Source organism: Sceloporus occidentalis, unplaced genomic scaffold (assembly GCF_023333645.1).
Source record: "Sceloporus occidentalis isolate IW3139 unplaced genomic scaffold, rSceOcc1.0.p SCAF_4, whole genome shotgun sequence".
NCBI classification, from domain to species: Eukaryota; Metazoa; Chordata; class Lepidosauria; order Squamata; family Phrynosomatidae; genus Sceloporus; species Sceloporus occidentalis.
Window position 1 is genome coordinate 82,534,784 of NW_028316984.1, and position 21,167 is coordinate 82,555,950.

The 21,167-nt window shown below is 43.8% G+C and overlaps 1 protein-coding gene across 1 annotated transcript in view; it reads right to left on the bottom strand.

Moving 5' to 3' along the window:
• Positions 1 to 19,369, bottom strand: part of SSH3 (slingshot protein phosphatase 3) — a 31,850-nt gene extending 12,481 nt beyond the window's left edge. Inside the window, exons 1-5 of the mRNA XM_089520585.1 lie at positions 19,265 to 19,369; positions 8,714 to 8,751; positions 6,289 to 6,487; positions 1,242 to 1,360; positions 68 to 139 (exon numbers count right to left, since the gene is read on the bottom strand). Coding sequence (XP_089376711.1) covers positions 68 to 139; positions 1,242 to 1,360; positions 6,289 to 6,487; positions 8,714 to 8,751; positions 19,265 to 19,330 — 494 coding nt within the window. The 5' untranslated portion in view covers positions 19,331 to 19,369. The remainder of the gene's footprint in view (positions 1 to 67; positions 140 to 1,241; positions 1,361 to 6,288; positions 6,488 to 8,713; positions 8,752 to 19,264) is intronic.
• Between the last annotated feature and the right edge of the window lie 1,798 nt (positions 19,370 to 21,167).

The following is a 21,167-nucleotide window of genomic DNA, read 5'->3' on the forward strand; positions in this document are numbered from 1 at the left end:
TAAAACTAACACAGGGATTAGCATTACACAGAAGAAGATGAATGGGGAATGGGAGTAAATATCTTACCCATCGCCATCAAGGAAGACCTGGGTATCACTCCAGAGTGGAAGCACCATTCCCAGGGTGCAGCCAGCCAAACTGAAGTGAAAGAGAAGTGGGGGAGAAAAAGAGATCAGGCAGAACCTAGAAAGGTCATTATACTCTCCTCTCATTTATGCCTGCCTCCTCTCCTGCAACAGTTTGATAATATATTTCCACCATAAAAAGATATAAAGGAATCCTGTAGTATGTGTGTCACAAACTGAGAAAAAGCATTTTCTAGAAATCTCACATGTGCTAGAGGATTCTTTTACTTTTTTTTATGCTGAAACAAATTAGCATGGCTCTCTCTTTGAATATTATTTTCACCATGTTTATTGGCTGCAAACATAAAGTCAAACATACATTGCATAGCACTACCAGAGGTGCTCAGGGAATTGCAGACTATGGCTCTGACAGAGAACCTTAATTGTGGTTAATAATTCAAATTCAGCATTAGTTGGTTCAGCTACTTGATACAGTTACATACTGTAATATGTATGTTTCTTTACCTACATGAATATATAAACAAAGGCTGAAGGGGGGAGGGGGGACCTTCAGTGAACAGCTGCTAAACTGGTTTGACTAGGGCGTAAAACATATTAAGGAGGCCTCTGGAAACAACTCTGAAGGAAAGATGATTTTGATAAGGGTTTTCTGCTTGTACTAACTTAATGGAAAGAGTAATGAAATTGTGTATTTGTTTTCTGGATGCATTTGCTTACTTCCAATGATGTGTTGGTAGTTGTTCCTATCTAATGCTGGCCAGGATCACAAGTTTGGTTACAGAGACAAAGCTTGGAGTATGGTCAGAGCCATGTTTGCTCACAGGTAACACCTACTGATTTCAATTAGATTTACTTTCAAGCAAGTGTCAGATTGGTCTCTGAGAGACTTCCCTGTATCTTACAATTATGCCCTGTTGAAATGCATCATGCAGAAGATACAAAGCAAAGGCATGTCAGCCACTGGGAGCCTTCTGCCTTAGAAATGCTCTCCTGTCCTTCACTGTAGCAGCAAGTGGGCTTTTTTGTGTTGTTCGGTATTTCATGTTCTGCTCTGCAAATTAATTTTGTCTAAACTTCTGGCAAGTGAAGGCAAGCCTTAAGTCAAACATAGGCACTCTTCTGTTCTCCTCCCACTCCCTCCCTTGCCCTCTCACCCTTCTTCAGGGAAGTCCACTCCCAGCAGCACCATCTCGTTCTTCCTCTCCATCTCTGCAGCTGACACAACCACCAAGTACCGGATTCTATGAGCTCGTGTTGACTCCAGTCTTACAGCCTGCAAAAGAAAAATACAGAAACCTTGCCACCCTGTCTTACATGCCATCTAGATATAGACCAGTGAGGTCCTCCCACCCAAGTCTGGGGTGCTCTCCTCAGATTGGGGGCTAGCACCTTCATCCATGCCAATGGACATTTGTGCACACATGAAACTAGCACTGACAGCAACACATAGGCATGTAGACTCCAAGTAAGTCCAGGCTACAGGATGAATCTAATTCCTTTTGTGCAGAAATTTGCTGCAACTTCCAGTGTGAGAAATGGTTTTGAGGAATATCTACAGGGGATCCTGGAACTAAACCACAGCAGATACCAAGGCTCCACTATATTTGTTTGCTCTAAGAGCTCATGGGAGGAACAACCCAATTCACAATTCTCAGGAGGATCTCACCTCTTCCAGGAAATGGTCTTGAGGGGAAAAAACAGATTTACATTTATCCAGAAATAAACATATAGTTAGCTCTCTATTCTTTATCCACAGATTCAACCATCCACATCTTAATATACCACACACACCCCAAAAAGAATGCCAGAAAGCAAACCTTGATTTTGCCATTTTATATAAGGGGTACCATTTTACTATTCTTACTTAATGGGACATGGGCATCTAGTATTTAATGGGACTTGAGCATCCATGTATTTTGGTATCTACAGGGGATCCTGGAACTAAATCACAGCAGATACCAAGGCTCCACTGTATTTTATTTTATTTTTTGAAACATCAAAGAATGAAGTAAGCTCAACCCTCTAAATCACACCATGTAGGGCAGGAATGGGGAAAGAGACGCTTACAGGCCACATGTACCACCAATCTCTTTTCTGTGCCCTTCCTAATTCCTCTGTGTTCTCAGATGGCCCCCAACATTTTTTAAAAAAAGGAATTGGTCAAAAGATAATCTCTCCCCTCCAAAGAGTTCCTGAAGCATATCCTCCAAAATACCCAGATACCCCCAGACACTTTCAAAACCCAAGACTCTGAAAATCTATTGGAAAACCTGGAAGATAGAAAGTGAAAGTAGACTCTTAGGGGATGTACAGACATCTCGTAAGGGGTGGCGGGACACCGCCCCTTTCCTAGCCAGATTGGGACTGTGGCAACAGCACATCACAGCCCCAATCTGGCTTTTCTGCAGCCACCCCGATTGTTCTCAGAGGGGCGGGATACAAATAAATATTATTATTATTTATTTATTATTAAAAAAAAGAGCTGCAAAAAGCGGCTCCTTTTGTGCCACAGAAAGGGCGCCATAGCTGCGAGTGTCGTGGCTTTTTGGCACTCATTTGGCACAGTGTGTGTAAACACTGATCCAAGGGAGCGTGTGACGCCTGCATCTGTGCAGCGGAGCAAGTGGCATCATGTCAGCATGAGGGCAGAATCGGGGCACACAGCATGCAGTTGCCACACCCCCACTCTGCCCCGATGCTGGCATTTATCACCGGTCTGTACAGCCTCTGAGCCACTTCTAGGACTTTCAACCCAAAGGCTAGAGGTGTGTCCTGCCAAAGAGGAGAAAAAGTGGCCTCCATTACAGCTACCTATTCATGATGTAGGATATTTAGACAAGTCACTTAGAATATAGAAACTGACTTTCTAGTTTACTAAGAACCTTTGCTTAATCTTTAGAACCCTCACTCATAAGTCACTACTTGGTAGCATTATTAATTATAAAGGATTGCTTTGTGGCTTGTGGATTACCAGTTCACCTCACATAGATGGTTAAGGAAGGGATCATACACTAAAGGCTCCCTATCTACTGTCAAAAGTAGGGATGGGAAACAATGGCAGATGTTGTTGTTGTGTGTGTCTTTAAATCATTTTTGAGTTATGGTTACCTTAAGGTGAACCTATCATGGGGTTTTCTTGGCAAGATTGTTCAGAGGAGGGTTTCCTTTGCCTTCTTGTGAGGCTGAAAGAATGCAATTTGCCCAAGGTCACCCAGTGGGTTTCCATGACTGAGTGGAGATTTGAATTCCAGTCTCCAGTGTAATATTCCAGTGTTTGAACTACTACACCATAGTGGCCCTCATAGCCAGATAGAGAGCCAGTTTTCTGTCTCTGAGGTGCTCCAGGTCAAGGGAGCATAAATATTGCCAAAATACAAAAACTGGAAGTGGCTGGAAGTCCATTTCTGGTTTTAAAAAAAAACAAAAAGCAAACAAACAGGTATTTTAGATATTAAGCAGCACAGGAGAGATCTGTAACATATTTAAAAGATGAACCGCCACTCCTATCAGCTTGCAGAAGAGGCACATATTTATTTATTTACTTATTTATGCCAGAAAAAAGGACAGTTTGGGGAGTCTGGAGGATCCAGAACTGCAAAAACAGCCTTAGGGTGGTGGGGTTGCCCACTCCTTTCCTATAAGCATTTTACATTATTGATAACACTACAAATTACATTTAATCTCCCCTATTGCTATTTGTATCTCATGTGAATACTGCTAATTTACCTCAGAATATGAAACAGAATTAACTGTAAACATGAAAGAAAAAAGTAAATGCATTACATATTCTTTCCATCCCAGATAGAATTTATCTTTTAAAATTAGGTGCATGTGTACAGGTGAGCCTTAAATATATGTTGAGCCTCATGTGTGATTAATCCCCTTTTAGTGGCATATGAGTGCATTTTGGCATTGCATAGCAGGATCCCAGGGAAGAGGCCTCTGAGCTCACTGTTTTAAGGGAGCATTTTTCAAAATGTCTGTCTTCAGGGAACATTTTCCATGGTTAGGGCTGCCATAATTGTCCACTTTTACCAGGGACAAAATGTAGGACAAATTCAAGACCAAACTGTAGGGCAACTGCAGGACAAAACTCAGCTCAAAATGTAGGACATTTAAGGTCCACCATTTTTCTTCAATGTCCTACATTTTGGGCTGAGTTTTGTCCTGCAGTTGTCCTACAGTTTGGTCTTGAATTTGTTCCACATTTTGTCCCTGGTAAAAGTGGACAATTATGGCAACCCTATCCATGGTGACATCTGCCCTGGAATGTTTGTGACTTTGCCCAGGATTCTGGAGCAGATTCTCATAGGGATACTCAACAAGTATCTTGAGCTTTATTACCCTGCTTGAACTAAGAATACCCAAGACAGAGGCAGATTTATTTATTTATTTATTTATTTATTTATTTATTTATTGCAGGGGAAGGCCATCTGTCTGACATTTCTAACCGCCTAGTTAAGCAACCCCTGGTAAGCTTCCAAAGAGCCTCAACCTCTACCAGAAAAGACTTTGAGAGCTGCTGTCTTTAAAGAATTGTCTGTGCTGGGAGTGACTCATTCTCAGTGGTGATGGGGAAGGGTTACTTTAGCTGGCTTGGAAATCTCCCAGCAGAGTCCCTAGAGCCAGAGTTTGGAGCAAGCTCAGCTGAGCTCTCTGGCTGCCCGCCTAAGAGAACAAAAAGACCCGCAAGCCATAAAAGGGGAAGTGGCTGCACCTCCCAGCCATGTCTGCTTGAATGCCACATTCCAAAAGGAAAGGCATCCCTCCCTTCACCTCCCCACAAAACCTCCAGAAGCATGAACCTAAGCTTGCAACATTAGAGCTTGTGGAGTGGGGTAGGGTGGGGGGCAGACGAACTGAGTTTATTTATCAGAAGAATGCTGTAAGAGAAGCAGTACAGATTCTGGACTCACACTGAGAGGAGGAGAACGGCTAAATCAGGCCATAAACACAGAGTCATACTAAGATGCCAGCTACAGAGAGAATCCAAAACAGGCTTGGAAGCAATACTGTGTCATCACAGTGGATGTTCTTCCTGAGACAATAAAGATGTGTCTCAATTGCACTTTTTTCAGGATGGAGGTGAGGACTCATGATGGAAACATCCACAACATAACCTATTACACACAGTGAGAAGGCCAGGCTAAAACTTTTTCTTTCTGACATTTACAGTACAGTTATAGCAATATGATGACACTTTAATGGCCATGGCTCCATCCTAACAAATCCTGGGTAGTTTGGAGAGGCACATAGAATTACTTGGTACAGAGCTCATGAACACTACAGCTCAGGGCAGGGCACTGGAAGACTCTAGCAAAGAATACCAATTATCTGGGAGAAACCTTTGGCCCTTCAGTGTTTTCGCCTATAACTCTCATGATTGCTTACTATTGGCCATGTTGGCTGACACTTCCAGGACTGGAAGTCCAAGACATCTGGAAGAACATTCAAGTACATCCGCCCTCACCACAGATAATGCCAAAGCATATTGCCTACCAATTCATGAAATGTGGATCATAGGTTGAGAGCACACAGAGACCTGGAACAGTTTATTAGGGCAGCATCCGCACTGCAGAAATAATCCTGTTTGACACCACTTTAACTGCCACAGCTCAATGCTATGGAATTCTGAGATTTGTAATTTGTTGTGGCACCAGAGCTCTGCCAGAGAGAGTTAAATGTATCACAAAACTGCAGTTCTCAGAATTGCACAGCATTGAGCCAGGGCAGTTAAAGTAGTGTCAACCTGGATTATTTCTCTGGTGCAGATGCAGCCCAGGGAAAGAAATCATTTATAGTACTAAGAAGATGAAGGGAGGAAAGAATCCACAGAAAGGGGAACAGATGATTTAAATGACAGAATGGACCAAAAACTGTTCAATTCTGGCAACAGGAAATTCACTCTGTAGTCATCCAATAGCAAGAAGATACGAAATTGGGAAGGAAAGTTGAGCCAAGTGTTGGATGAAGGGACATAGAATGGAGAAGAAGAAGTAGGGCTAACACTAGAACAGGAGGAAGAGGAAATATTTGAGCAAATTCTTTTACAACAAACTCAAAACACTGAACTACATAATTGACTGCTCCAGGCTCCTTGGATTTATCTGAGGAGCCACATGTTCTGTGGTCAGGTCAATTCCTTTTGTGGCTTCAGTCACTCCAGTATGCTATATTGGCCCTGGCCATTAAGAGTCTCACCAGTCGGATGGTGTCTTCTGGCCGCAAGAGCCCCACCATTTGCTGTAAGTGCACTTCCTGCTGTCCGGCTCCAGCACTCTCGCTCTTACTGTCAGGCTCCTCTTGGTCTATGGGGGCTGATGGACCCTCCTGCACAGACTCCAGTTTTTCTTCTTCCTGCAGGAGTAAAGCAGCTCCTTTGACCATGACAAAGCTGTGGCTGGAGAAAAGAAGAGGTAGGGGAGAGAAGGATATAAAGAAAAACCATCTCATTCATTTGGGGACCATGTCTGCCAAAACGAGAAAAAAAGGAAAGAAAGAAAAAGATTTGGCCCCTTTGGAAAACTGACATGAAGTCTGCTCTGTGCAGGCGAGTGGGGTTTGCTGTACCCTTTAATTCAGTAGTTCCAAAATTCTAGTACTCCAGGCATTTTGAACTTCAGCTCCCATAATTCTCAGCCAGCTTGGCCACCAGACAGGAATTTTGGGAGCAGAGGTCCAAAACATCTTGAAGACCATAGTTTGGGAATCATTTGGGATCTTTTCCAGTGGGCCTATACATCTGATCCTGTATAGGACATCCATCCACTTATCTCCACTCCTTAACTATATTTATTGTACAATCTTATTGTTAACAATTGACGTATTATGATAGAGTTAGTTTTTATCTGATTTTATTGATTGCATTTGTATGCATTTTATTAAGCTGTAATCCTGCCTCGATCTGCAGGGAGAGGTGTGAAATATATATATATATATATATATATATATATATATATATATATATATATTTTATTGCTTTAAAGTCTTCCTGCCCCATCCTAAGGGGAAAGGTTAAGAAACATTTTGTAATTGGGAAGCAACCATGGACTCTAAAATAGTAAAGAGACTGAATAGTCCCTGCATTTGGAGGGAGATAAATGAAGACATTCCATCTAGCTTGAAGCATTCAAGCCCACTAAATGTATCAAGAGATAGTGCTGAACTGAAAATCAAATTTCTTTCTTTTCTTTAAAAAAAAAGTGTTGACTGTAAGGAATATCTAACTGGCAGTACACCTCCTCCTTCAGTTCACATAATATGAAGCAAGCATATTCAAAATTTGAAGCAAGCATATTCAATCTCATGTTTAATTTACAAAAATTCAAACACAGAGTTATTGCTTAATTTAAAAGGATATTATCCAGCATTTGATTTTAGGTGGAACCTAAGTGTCTTAATTATTCAAATTAAAATATCTTTGATGACTCCCCATGCATTTTTAGGGAGTGACATTTCAAAGTCACTCACCGCCACCCTAACAGGGCTTCCTATGAGTTACATGTAGATACATGTAACTATGCTGTACTGTTACTTTTTAAAGCAGGGGTGACATAATAGCAGAAGGGGATGATCAGTGATGCAGTAAGGAGATGGTTTGTGGTCTTTCCCCATCTATGGTTTCTCTGTAACTCATATGTGTTTGAGAAAAAAATGGAAAGTTCTGCCACCAAAGAAGAGGAAAATGGACCCTACAGTTCATCATATTCAGAGCAAATTCCACCATTTACAGTTAATGCATGCCTTTCTTCCAGGTATTTATTCAGCATGCATTTTCCAATGGCCTAAACACTCTAAAGGCACCAGATCCTATCTGATCTTGGAAACTAAGCATGGTCAGCCTTCATTAGTACTTGGATAGGAGACCACCAATGAATATCAGGTGCTATAGGCTATTTTTCAGAGGAAGGAACTGCCAAAACCACCTCTGAGTATTCCTTGCCTAAGAGAAGCCTAGGAAATTCATTGGGTCACCAAAAATGGGCAGGTGGCTTGAAGGCACATGCATACACACACTTTCCAGTAGAAAGTACTGTATTCTATTCCTCACTATTCCTCCTAATAGGAGATTTATTCTCTGCACTGTCATTTTAGAGCACACAGTGTGCTGCTGTTACACTTTTGTTGTGTGCACTGCAGATGTATCCCCTCAGGATGACCTTTTGGGGGGAAATATGTAAATCTTCCAGGCAGTTGTCACTGCAATGTGGAATTTAGCTTTTCAAGTTTCACATGATCCTAGGATACCAGAGAAACTTATGAGTTAAACCACACAGATATAGGCATTATGCATGTGTGTGCACCACACACACTCTATCACACACACACCAAACACTCTTTTAGTTTACTGTTCTCTGGAATCATCTTTTTCTTAAAGCTGTGAAGCAGCCTGTCTACAATGCCCAAATAACCCTTTAGCTGGGGGTAGAGTATTGTGCCATTGATGATGGACTGCTGTTGGTGAAGAGTACAACGCTAAATTTAACACTCAGGACTTCTTTTTTTAGAAGTTATTTATGTGAAAATATCCAATAGGTGGTTTTAAAGGATCCCTGCAGTTCAATGCTGGATTTTCAAAATTATTTGTAAGCAAAAAAGGACAAGATTTTGAAGACTGTTTTCTCACCGTCGCTGCATCTGCCTCCTCCTGGAAACTTCTTCATCCTGCAAAGGAATACCAGATAGATTAGTCACTTCTGTTCCAGAGAACAGGAGAAGAAGCTCCTGCTGTAGACAAAAAGGTATGCTAGCTTCCATTTGCCCAGACCAATATTTTCCATTCAGCAACTCACAAGTAAGACCTTCCAGATAGCTTGCCACAATGAAAACATCAGATTCTGGCAAGTGGAATGAATGTCTGTGTCAGCCTCTCCTCTTAACCTGGAGCCTTCCAGATCCACTGGGTTGCTATAATTTCCACCATCCCCAGTAAATTTGGAAAATATTGAGTGCTGGTGATGAGAGAAGTGGTCAAGAACACTCCAGGTTGAAAGAAGCTTGATTTAATCTATGAGGTGGAACTCTGAGAGACATAAATCTGTTAAATGAGGTATACATAGGCTGACCATATTTCCTGGAGACAAAAATGGGGCAGTGCTATGTAATATTCCATATTCATGACCATAACAAAAGTTTTATTGCATGAACCTACTGAGCTAACAATTATTCTTCAGTGATAAAACTCATACGAAAATTTAGGTATAGAGGGACTATATTTCATCACGATCGTAGCATGAATATTTTTCTGAAGATGTAATCTTATGCAGCAAATTTCAGTCTTTGAACAACTTAACATACAAAACTTCTCACGCTCCATGACACAATTTTATTTGACAACCAAAATTTCAAATAGGGATCTTCAAACCATTTTCACAACATAACAGGGGATTTTTCTTGAAAATAGGACAAAATTGACATTTATATTAAAATTACAGGATGGTCTGGAAATATGGGGGGGGGGGGGGGCAAACAGTACTACATGATCAGCCAAGGTATACTGGATTTTCCTCCCAGTCTAACGTAACAAAAAAATCAGTATAACAAACCAAATAGCAAATAGATGGGGCAATTCAACTGAATGTTGAAAGCCATCCCCTAGTACCAGTCACATATATAAAAATCTATCAACTGCAGTATAATTCCATGAAGTGGGTGGATATCAGTCCATGGGCTCCTTCAGATGGAGCAAATTCAGATGGAAGTTGCTAGAGGTAATGATATTTGTTGTTTTGTTTAATAAATAATAAAATAAATAAAATATTTATTTATAGCCCGCCTTTCCACAGATCAAGGCAGGTTACAAAAAGTGCCATTACAAGATAAAAACACAATAACACAGCAAATATACATTAAAATAGCAAAACATCGAATACAATCAAACAATGTAACAATATCCAGCTAGCTTAGGATGTACAACAACAATAACAGTGAGGGGGAAGAAGAGAGGCTACAAAAGGAACAATTAGGGGAAAGCTTGTTGGAACAGGAAGGTTTTTAGCTCCTTCCTGAACCGGTCAAGGGAGGTGGCTGAGCGAAGCTCACCGGGAAGCAAGTTCCAGAGCTGAGGGGCCGAGATGGAAAAGGCCCTACGAGTCTGGAACTCTCAGCAGATGCTTCCCGGCTGATCTGAGTGTGCGGGGCGGATTATATGGGGAGAGGCGGTTCTCCAAGTACCCTGGGCCCAAGCCATTTAGGGCTTTATAGGTAATAACCAACACCTTGTATTGCGCTCGGAAGCGAATAGGCAGCCAGTGTAGATCTTTTAATACCGGTGTTATATGGGTGGCCCTGGAAGATCCAGTGACCAACCTAGCTGCCATATTTTGAACCAACTGTAGCTTCCGAGTATGGTACAAGGGTTGCCCCATGTAGAGCGCATTACAGAAATCCAAACGAGAGGTTACCAGGGCATGTACCACCGTTTCAAGGTCCCTCTGGCCCAGGAAGGGTCGCAGCTGGCGTATCAACTGAAGCTGATAACAGGTGCTCCGGACCGTCGCATCCACCTGAGATGTAAGGTGGAGCAACGAGTCCAGGAGCACCCCCAAGCTGCGGACAGAGTCCTTCAAGGGGAGCGTGACCCCATTCAGGACAGGTGGACAAACCTCCAATCCCGGACCGGGGGAACCTATCACGAGCACTTCCATTTTCTCTAGATTCAAGCTGAGTCTGTTTTCCCTCATCCAGCCCATTACCGAGTCTAGACAGGCATCAAGAGGAGAGATGCCATCCCTGGTCACTGCATCAGTCAGAGACACAGAGAAGTATATTTGGGTGTCATCAGCATACTGATAACACCGCGTCCCGTGTCTCCGGATAATCTCTCCCAGCGGTTTCATGCAAATGTTAAATAGCATGGGGGACAGAATGGCTCCCTGAGGGACACCAGATGTAAGTGCCCTCTTATCGGAGCATACGTCCCCCAGCTGCACCATCTGGAATCTGCTCGAGAGGTAGGAACGGAACCACTGAAGCGCAGTGCCCCCGATACCTAACTCCCTCCCAGAAGGATACCATGGTCAATGGTATCGAAAGCCGCTGAGATGTCCAAGAGCACTAACAGGGACACGCTACCCCTGTCCATGCCCAGACGGAGATCATCAACCAGGGTGACCATGGCAGTCTCAACTTCATAGCCCGCCCATAACCCAGTTTGAAATGGGTCCAGATAATCAGTATCGTCCAAGATCGATTGAAGCTGGATTGCAACTGCCCTCTCGATCACCTTCCCCAAAAAAGGCAATAGCGAAACAGGCCGATAATTATTATGCATCAGGGGGTCTAGGGAGGGCTTTTTTAACAGCGGTTTTACAATGGCCAATTTTAAGCTGGATGGAAATTGCCCTTCCCTAAATGATGTATTAATTATGTGGTGCAACATAGTAGTTACAACCGCACCCCCCTGAGCCGCTAGCCACGAGGGACAGGGATTGAGAGAGCAAGTTGTCTTCCTAACACTTCCAAGGATCTTGTCCACATCCTCAGTACTTACAGACTCAAAATGATCCAGTACAATTGAGTCCACGGAAGCTCTGGAGACCTCTACTCTGGTTTCTGAACTAATAATGGCATCAAGATCAGCCCTTATCCAAGAGGTTTTATCCACGAAGAAGTTGTTAAATTTGTCGCAGCAGGCCTTGGATGGTTCCAAAATAGGGTTCAGGGAGGAGGGTAGCCGAGTAAGCTCCCTCACTACCCTGAACAGCTCTGCCGGACGCGACTCCGCGGACGCGATACACGCAGCATAGAACGAATTCTTTGCTGTGTCTATCGCCACTCCGTAGTCCTCCAAAAGAGAGTCCAGGAGTGCCTTGTCGGCTAAGTTCTGATGTGTCCGCCATTTGCGCTCTAGTCGTCGCAGGACCTGCTTCCTTGCCCGGAGGTCTTCTGTATACCAGGGCTGCTTTTTGGAAGCAGGCCTGAGAGGACTCTTGGGAGTGATGCTGTGTATAGCCCTGGAGAGATCAGTGTCTCAGATGTTCTGAACATCTAAATAATATTTCTCTTGCCCCAGACTAGTTTCTGGCAGTTCTTTACACCAACTGCAACAGTTTCTGACCATCCTCATGTGACTTTCTTTTCACTGTGAGACATATCAGAATAAAAAAATTATATTTCCCTTCTCCTTCCTTCTCTGCTTTTTCATTTGTTTTTAGAGTTATAGTGCTATAGTTACACTGTAATTTTAAAAAAAATCAAAAATTCAGAGACAAGAAAATTGGCCCTCAAACCATAGGACCACCTTAGCAAAAATATCTTCTAGAAAAGCCATACTATAGATCTATGAAATCACTGCAAACAGCCCCCCAAAATTGCAGAATGAGTAGATGCAGAGGAGACAAGAATCATCAAAACCCAAGGAATTGTACTGCGAGAACTCATGCTTCTTTAGACCAACCTGCATGAACCCTATTTTATAGCATAATATATCTGTTAGGCGTTAAGGCAGAGTCTGGCAACTTTGGTGAGTCCAGAGGGCAACTTTGAGTCCCTGAGGACTAGAGACTACCAAAAATGAAAACCAAGCCAAAAAGCAACCCAAATCCATTTCTGATCCGGAAAGACAGGGTTCTTAAATAGTCCAAGGGAGCTTGTCAGCATACTTCAGATGTTAAGCTCAACTTCTGGAGACCTTTTTTGTCAGAAAAAAGGTGATCTGGGGCACTCTGAGGGGATTGGGAACTTCAAAAACAGGTACACACATCCACAGTGCTACACTTTGCCCATGTCTGCTTAATAAGGTGTCAGAAGATTTTTTTTTAATTTTCTGAAAAGGACTAACACAGCTATCCCTCTGAAAATCCAGAGTTTAGAAAATGTTGGACAACAGCTCCCAGAATCCATCAACTAATATGTCATGTGGTCACATTGTCTAGTTCTGATAACATTCAAAGAATGTTGAATGGCTTGGCACCTTGATACTTGAAGAAATGCAGATGAAGAAGCCAGCTGGCTTTGAAAGCTTGCATCATGTATTTTGTGCATTTTGGTTGGTCAATAAAAGTATTGCTGTTATGTGGATTTTGGATGTTATTGTACATTGTATGTGTCCTCAGTTTGTCTCAGCACCAAAGAAGCTAGAAAATGAAACCTGTCCATCTTAGCATATGGATAGTCAAAGCTTGTTCTCACTTGTGGCACCAAATACAAACAGTCACCCTTTCATTAAAAGGAATGCTGAAAGGAGGGAAGTAGCTGGTCTTACGTGAGTCTTCAAATCAAGGCTGCAGTTATGGTAATGCAGCTGGTACTATTTTTGTACCAATCACCATCTCCATGTCAATAAGAAAAAGAAGTAAGGGAGGAAAAAAGAACAAACAGTCCTCAGAAAAGAGAATCACCATATTGATTGCTTTGTATGGGAAAGAAGGACTGGCTTTGCTGTGTATAAAGTGGGGTAGGGAAGACATCTCCCCAGCCCCATAATGCTGTACTTGAACCAAGAACTTTTCTGTTCGTATCTTAGTTATTATTCTTGTTCTCTCCACTCTGCACCAAACCTGGATGTTTTATATTCTAACAAGCAAATTATTTCCAATTAGTCACATATTACTGGGCTATGAAGTGTAAGAAAATTCCAGTTTCCTACTCTCATTTTTTCCATGAGGAGTATGCAGCCTCTGAGATGTTGGCACTGCAACTCCCATCATCCCACCTGGTTATGCTGTTGATGAGAGATGCAGCCCAACAACATCTGGAGTGCCACACTTTCCTTATCCCTGCCATGCAGGAAGAAAAACACAAAGTTTATCACGTATTGGGCATATCACAAGATATGGCTGGGTGAACCATACATTGTATATTATATTTTAAAATGAAGTAAGATGTGCAGACCTAAATAATTATCTAAGTTGATAGTAACAGAGAGACCAAAAACAAAACAAAACAAAAACTGTGGAAATACATATTTAGGGGTTTCCTTCTCAAAGCACTGACCAAACTTGTCTCCTTGGAATGGCAGCAAATATTTTCCTGGATCAGCCTTGAATTCAAAGTCTTGCATAACTTTTATCTCTGTGCTTCCCAGCCTGTTGACTATTTCCTGCAACATTTTTAAGCATGGAAAAAACCAGAGTTCCTGCTCTTTCCTAATTACCAGCTCCTTGCATAATATCTAATTACACATGAAACTGTACCAGTCTCTCTGCCTGCCAAGCTTGGGGTGTTGACTTAGGCACCCCAATGCAAGTTTATACACAGGCATGTGCCCAGCGCTGAAGCTGGGGATTCCCTCTTTTTCTAAGGGACCCCATTATGCAAAGGTGATTCCCCCCCTCTCTTTTCTTTTCTATACTCCATGGGTCTCTGACGTTGCAATCTGCAAAGAACTGGCAGGAAGTGGCAGATTGTGAAACTCACTGACAAAGTCACTATTAGTGCCCACTTCTCCCCACAGGATCTCCAGCTGTCAAAAGCTGATTAGAGAAATAGCCACATTTGTCGGGGGACACAAAAGGGGAAAATGTCCATTGGCCACTGGCATGATTTTTTTTTTTTTTTTTTTTTTTTGACAAGTGTTCCTACATTGCTTCCTTACAAGGAAAAGTTGGAACGGGTGCAATCCAGGAAGAAAAAGAAAGGGCCCTACAACAAGACACCCTCTGTGAAAAAAAGAGGCCCATGCAAGAGAAGCTGAATGCTCCTTTCACAACCATAGCCTTCCCTGCTCCCAAGAAAAATGGGCTGGGGCTCACATGGTCCAGCTTCGAGCAACTAGATGACTCCATTCCTTTCTAGATAAGCCTACTGGTTGTAAACATTCAACACAAAAGGCAAAGGTTGGCACAATGCCCCCTTCTGTTGTTCTTGCGTGCTTTCATGTTGTTTCTGACTTATGGCTACCCTAAGGTGAATCTAACATAGGGGTTTCTTGGCAAGATTTGTTCAGAGAGGGTTTGCCATTGCCGTCCTCTGAGATGACAAAGTGTAACTTGCGTAAGGTCCCCACAGTGAGTTTACATGGCCAAGCTGGGATTTGAACCCTGGTTTCCAGAGTTGTAGTCCAACACTCAAATCACTATGCCTATACATATTTATTACTGTGTGCCTTTAAGTAGTTTCCAACTTATGGCAACCCTAAGGCTACCCTATCATGGGGTCTTCTTGGCAAGATTTGTTCAGAGAAGGTTTGCCATTGCCTCCTTCTGCAGCTGAAAGAGTGAGACTCACCCAAGGTCACCAGTGAATTTAATGGCTGAGCTGGGAATCAAACCATGGTCTCCAGAATCACAGTTCAACACTCAAACCACTACGCCACGCTAGCTCTCTGCTAGGAAAAAATTATGTCAAATATTCAGTTTTCCCCAAATGTGCTGAAATACTGCCCCAAGTGAGCATGGGCATTGGCCCTGCAGCCATGCTGATTCGGAAAGATGGGATATATTCAACACACATGGATGATGCCAGGTTGCAGAAACATGTTTGTGTTCATGCACACCACCACCATTTGATTAACCCCAAAAACGTCACCCCTTAGTTTTTTGTATCCGCTATTGCTAACTCCACTAGGAAGCTCTTCTTCCATTTTACCATATTGTTCTCCAAAGGGCAAGACAACTTATAGTCATTCAGATGTCACTGGACCACAACTCCTGTTACCCCAGACAACACAGTGGAGAAATTAGCAGGTGTTGCAGGCTGACAAAATGTGGGAAAGGCTGTATGTTCCCCAACCCTGCCATGGATGCTCAAGTCTCATTCAATACAATGGATGTTGGTGGTGCAGAGTGGGTAGGGTGATCCTCCCTGCAGAAAATAGCTCCTGGCCTTAAGTAGCCTCAGATGGGAAACAGAAGCCACTGCTGTAGAAGATCCTCATCCATCTGAGAAAGTTAGACTCAGGTCTAGAAAAGCTCATGCTACCAACTTCTTTCTTTCAGTTAGTCTCAAAGGTACTGCAAAATCCCTTGGCATACTGCTGTAAAAGGGATGAGAGATTGTCCCTGTAGTTGGAATGAGTGTCTTATTTGCTAAAATTATAGCCACCTTTCCACTAAGAAGAGTGCTCACAGAGGCCAACAATAAAACGCAAATAAAAGAACAAAGCTACAATTAAATCTCAATTTAAAAATACACACAAAGAAAGAACGGCACCAGATTAAAACCTGGAGCAGCCACAAGTCATCTTAAAGGAGGGCCATTTCACACTAAACAATTATGGCACTATGATTCCATGGCCATTGCTCCATTTTAGGGAATGCTGGGATCTGCAGTACAGGAAGGAGCATTTTGAATTCTTTACTGGAGCATTGTAGTGCCTCTGCCCAAACTACAAAACGTGGGATCCCTCAGTAGTCAGGATGGAACCATGGCAGTTAAAGTGGGATCAGAATAACAATCTTCTAGTGCAGTGGTTCCCGACCTGTGGGGTCGCCTAAGACCTTCGGAAAACACATATTTTCATATAGCAATGAAAATAATTTTATGGCTGGGGGTCACCACAACTTGAGGAACTATATTAAAGGGTTGAGGCATTACGAAGATTGAGAACCACTGTTCTAGTGTGTAAGGGCTGCAGGTCTATCTGAAAAAAAGGAATGAAAGTGGTTTACTTTCTTGTAGGTCTATAAAACATCCTGAGTGAATGTGGAAAAACTGCAAATAAAAAACGCTATTCTTTTTACCGCACTAGGAATCTCCAGGTCCTCCAGTGCAACTCTGTGGACAACATCTGCCAGACGTTGGTCACAGAATCATGCTGGAGGACCTGCAGAGTTCTGCTGGAGGACCTAGAGATTCCTAGAGAGAACATATTAACCAAAACCACAAATAATCAAATCTGCAAAAGTCAAATCTGCAAATGTGGAGGCTCTGTGTGTGTGTGTGTGTGTGTGTGTGTGTGTGTGTACAGTTGCCTCTCCATTTGCACAGACTTCAGATCCACTACCCTTGCTTACTCATGAGGAGGAAACAGAGGGGGTTAGAATGGAGTGCGTGCTGCAGCCACTTGCGGGCACGCGCCTCAATTCAAACCCAATGGGGCTTGAATATCTGTGAGTTTCTGTTTTCACGGGGAGGTCCGGAATGGATCCCCCACAAAAACAGAGGGTTGACTGTGTGCATGTGTGTGCGCGCGTGTGTGTAAGCTTTTTCATGTGCTCTCACATTTCCCCCACCAGTTAAAAATACACTCATCCCTCCATCTTTGCAGATTTGATATTTGTGGATTTGATTATTCACAGATGTGATTAATATGTTCTCTCTAGGAATATCTAGGTCCTCCAGTGCAACTCTATGGTCAACCTTAACTAAAAGTTGCACTGAAAGGCCTAGGGATTTCTAGAGCGTACACTCCACTAGGCATTTGTAACTCTTCTGGCGCAGTTCTATGGTCAGTATCTGTTGGACATTGACCACAGAGTTGCCCTGGAGGACCTAGAAATTCCTAGAGAGGCATCCTCTCTGGTAAAAACATGGTGTTTTTGTTATTAGTGGTTTTTCCATATTCATGGGGGTCTTGTGCCCCTAAACCTAGCACATAAGGAGGGACAAGTGTAGTCCCTCCCTTTCTCACCCCCTTGTCCTCCAGCGCCCCCTGCAGGGAGGTGAGAAAACAAAGTGGGAAAGCGGTGAGAGGAGGAACCCACTGAGGGGCATCTCCTTTCACTGGTCACTCCAAGAAGTGGGGGGGTCTGAGGAGAAGGCAGAGGGGCCACCCTCGCCAAGGGAGTCGTCAGGTGTGTCCTCTCTGCAAAGGAGGATGAGGCACCGCAAAATGGAGGACCTTCCAGAAAAATGGGACATGACCAAAAATAAAAGCTCAAAACACTCATAGGAATGTACATTCATGCTTCTTAGTCAGGCTCCAAATGGAGGACATTTGGGAATCCCTCCTGGGCAGAAGGTTGAAATGGAGGACATGTCCTGGAAAAGGAGGATGCCTGGTCATCCTGACTATTATAGCCATCCATATAATCCCCTATATAATGGGGGACATGACTAAAAAAAAGCTACAAACACTCACAGAAATATAAATCCATGCCTTTTTAGTCATGCTCCATGTGGAAGACGTTTGGGGATTCTTCCTGGACAGAAAGGCTAAAATGGAGGATATGGTCTGGAAAAGGAGGACGCCTGGTCACTCTGACTATATAGCCATCTATATAATGTAGGACATGACCAAATCAAAGCTAAAAGCACTAATAAAAATGTAAGTCCATGCTTGAAGGTACTGCAAAACGGAGGATATTCCAGAAAAAGGGGAGGACAGGCCCAAATAGAAGCTCAAAACATATATAGAAAGTCAAATCCATGTCTCTTAGTCAGGCTCAGAATGGAGGACCTACAAGAAAAAGGGGAGGACATGACCATATAACAGCTAAGGACACTCCTAGAATATAAATCCATGCTTCATAGCCCTCCTGCTCAGAATGGAGGACATTGTGGAATTCCTCCTGGACAGAGGAAGGCTGGAAAAGGAGGATGTACTTGGTCACCCTGACTATACAGCCATATAATAGAGGACATGACCAAATGAAAAACTAAGAACACTCCTAGAAATGTAAAGCCATGCTTCTTAGCCCTGCTCAGAATGGAGGACATTTGGGAATCCTTCCTGGAAAGAAGAAGGCTGAAATGTAGGACGTGGACCAGATGTTCTGACAGCAAAGGAGGACAAGGTGCCAAAAATGTAGGGCATTCCAAAAAAGGAGAGGACAGGACCTAATAAAAGCTCAAAACACTGATAGAAAGGTAAACCTATGCTTCTTTTAGTCAGGCTCACAATGGAGGACCTTCAAGAAAAAAAGAGGACATGGCCAAATAAAGGCTCAAAACACTCCTAGAAATATAAACCCATGCTTCTTAGTTCTGCTCAGAATGGAGGACCCTTGGGAATCCCTCCTGGAGAGGAGAAGCCTGAAATGTAGGACGCGTCCGGGGAAGGGAGGACTTGCCTGACCACCCTGGCTACATAGCCACCGCAATACAGCCACTATTATAGCCATATAATGGAGGACATGACTCAATGGAAAACTAAGAACTCTCCTAGGAATGTAGAGCCATGCTCAGAATGGAGGACACTTGGGAATCCCTCCTGGAGAGGGGCAGGCTGAAATGTAGGACGCGTCCGGGAAAAGGAGGGCGTGCTTGGCCACTCTGTGCCAGAGGGAAGGGATGAGCGGGTGGAGGGAGCTGGATCCTGGGGAGCAGGGGGCTCCCCTTCCCTTCCCTTCCTTACCTTGCAGCCAGTGGGCGTCGAGTGTCCGCTGCCGGAGGGAGAGCGGCACACAGTGACCAGCGCCATGCCCAGCAGCAGCAGCAGCAGCAGCAGCCCCTGGCAGCGAGAAGCCCTGCTGCCACTGCTGCTGTTGCCTGCCTCCGTCGCCGCTGCCGCCTGCAACCTGCAGGGGGCGTGCGGAGGAGAACTGGGCGGTGGCTCACTCCGCCGCCCCGCCTGGGAAGGAGGGACTGGAGCAGAGGGAGACTTCGCCGCCGCCTGGGAGCCCCAAGGCAAGGCAAGGCAAGGCAAAGGGGCTCTGGGGGCGCTGTGGTTCGATGCACATACTGCAGCCCTGGTGGCGCAGTGGTTAGACGCAGGTACTGCAGCCGCTCACTCACAAGGAATGGTGTTGCCAATGTGGTGACTTTCACACGGAAACGGGGACTTTTCAGAGCTTTCCGTGTGATTTTGGTGCCTGGCTCTATTTCAGTGCCTTTTCGGTGCCTTTTGCCCATTTCAGCTCCAGCCCTGACTCTGAGAGCGAGGCTGGCTACCAACCCTTTGGAGTGTCACACACTCACAGTTTTCAGCCAATCAGAGAGAGCCCTCAGGAAGCGCTCTCTCTCTCTCTCTCTCTCTCTCTCAGCCCCTGACTCCCTCTTAAGTCTAGCTTTCCTAGACTTAAGCGTATTTCCTCAGGTGCATGGGAATTGTAGTTCATTGTGGCACCAGAGCTCTTTCTCACAAAACTACACTTCCCAGGGTTCCCTAGCACTGAGCCAGGGCAGTTAAAGCGGTCTCAAACTGGATGATTTCTGCAGTATGGATTGGACCTTGAGCGTTTTTAATAACTAAGGTCCAAAACACACTGCAGAAATAATCCAGTTTGTGACCACTTTAACTCTCCTGGATTAGTGCTAGGGAATCCTGGGAATTGTAGTTTGTTGTGGCACCAGAGCTCTTTCTGACAGAGAAGGCTCAATGTCTCACAAAACTACACTTCCCAGGGTTCCCTAGCACTGAGCCAGGGCAGCTAAAGCAGTCTCAAACTGGATTATTTCTGCAGTGTGTCTTGGACCCAACTCAGGCTGCATCTTCACTCCAGACTCCAGAGACAATCCAGTTTCATACCGCTTTAACTGCCATGGCCCAGTGCTATGAAATCCTGGGAATTGTAGTTTGTTGTCACACCAGAGTTTGCTGAGAGAGAAGGTTAAATGTCTCCAAAAACTAGAATTCCCAGGATTCCCTAGCACTGAGCCATGGCAATTAAAAGGGTGTCAAACTGGATTTATTTCTGCAGTGCGGTTGCAGCCGAACACGTTTCTATTTGGCACAAAGCTTCCAGAACCCCCTTCGTGTCAAAATAAACATCTTAAAAGTATTAGAAGGACTGAAAGATTCTTTGGTTGGTTTTAATGGTAATTTTGAGAGTTGAAATAAGTTCCAATTATTTTTATTCAATTAGGGCTACGTTTTATTGCCATATTAACATTACGGGGACTTTTGGGGGATTTTGACTGAAGATTTGGTGAAATACGGGGGGATTTGGTGAGTTTTGGCCAAACGTTTGGGGAATTATCTTCGAGGCTTGAGTTCAGTCCCAGCCATGGGCTCAGGGCTGACTCAGCCTAGCATCCTTCCAAGGTTGTTAAAATCAGTACCCAGCTTATTGAGGGCAGTAGCTTACACACTGTAAACCGCTTAGGGAGGGCTTAAGTGCACTATTTTATATATATATATACACACACACACACACACACACACACACACACACACAGTTGCCCATTAGAACTCGCGGGGATCCATTCTGGACCCCCTTACGAAACACATGCATGGGGCACGTGCATGCTGGGTGCAAACACAGCCGTGCGCCCCATTTCAGTTAATGGCGGTTACCCCTCTGCGGATTTCCAAGTCC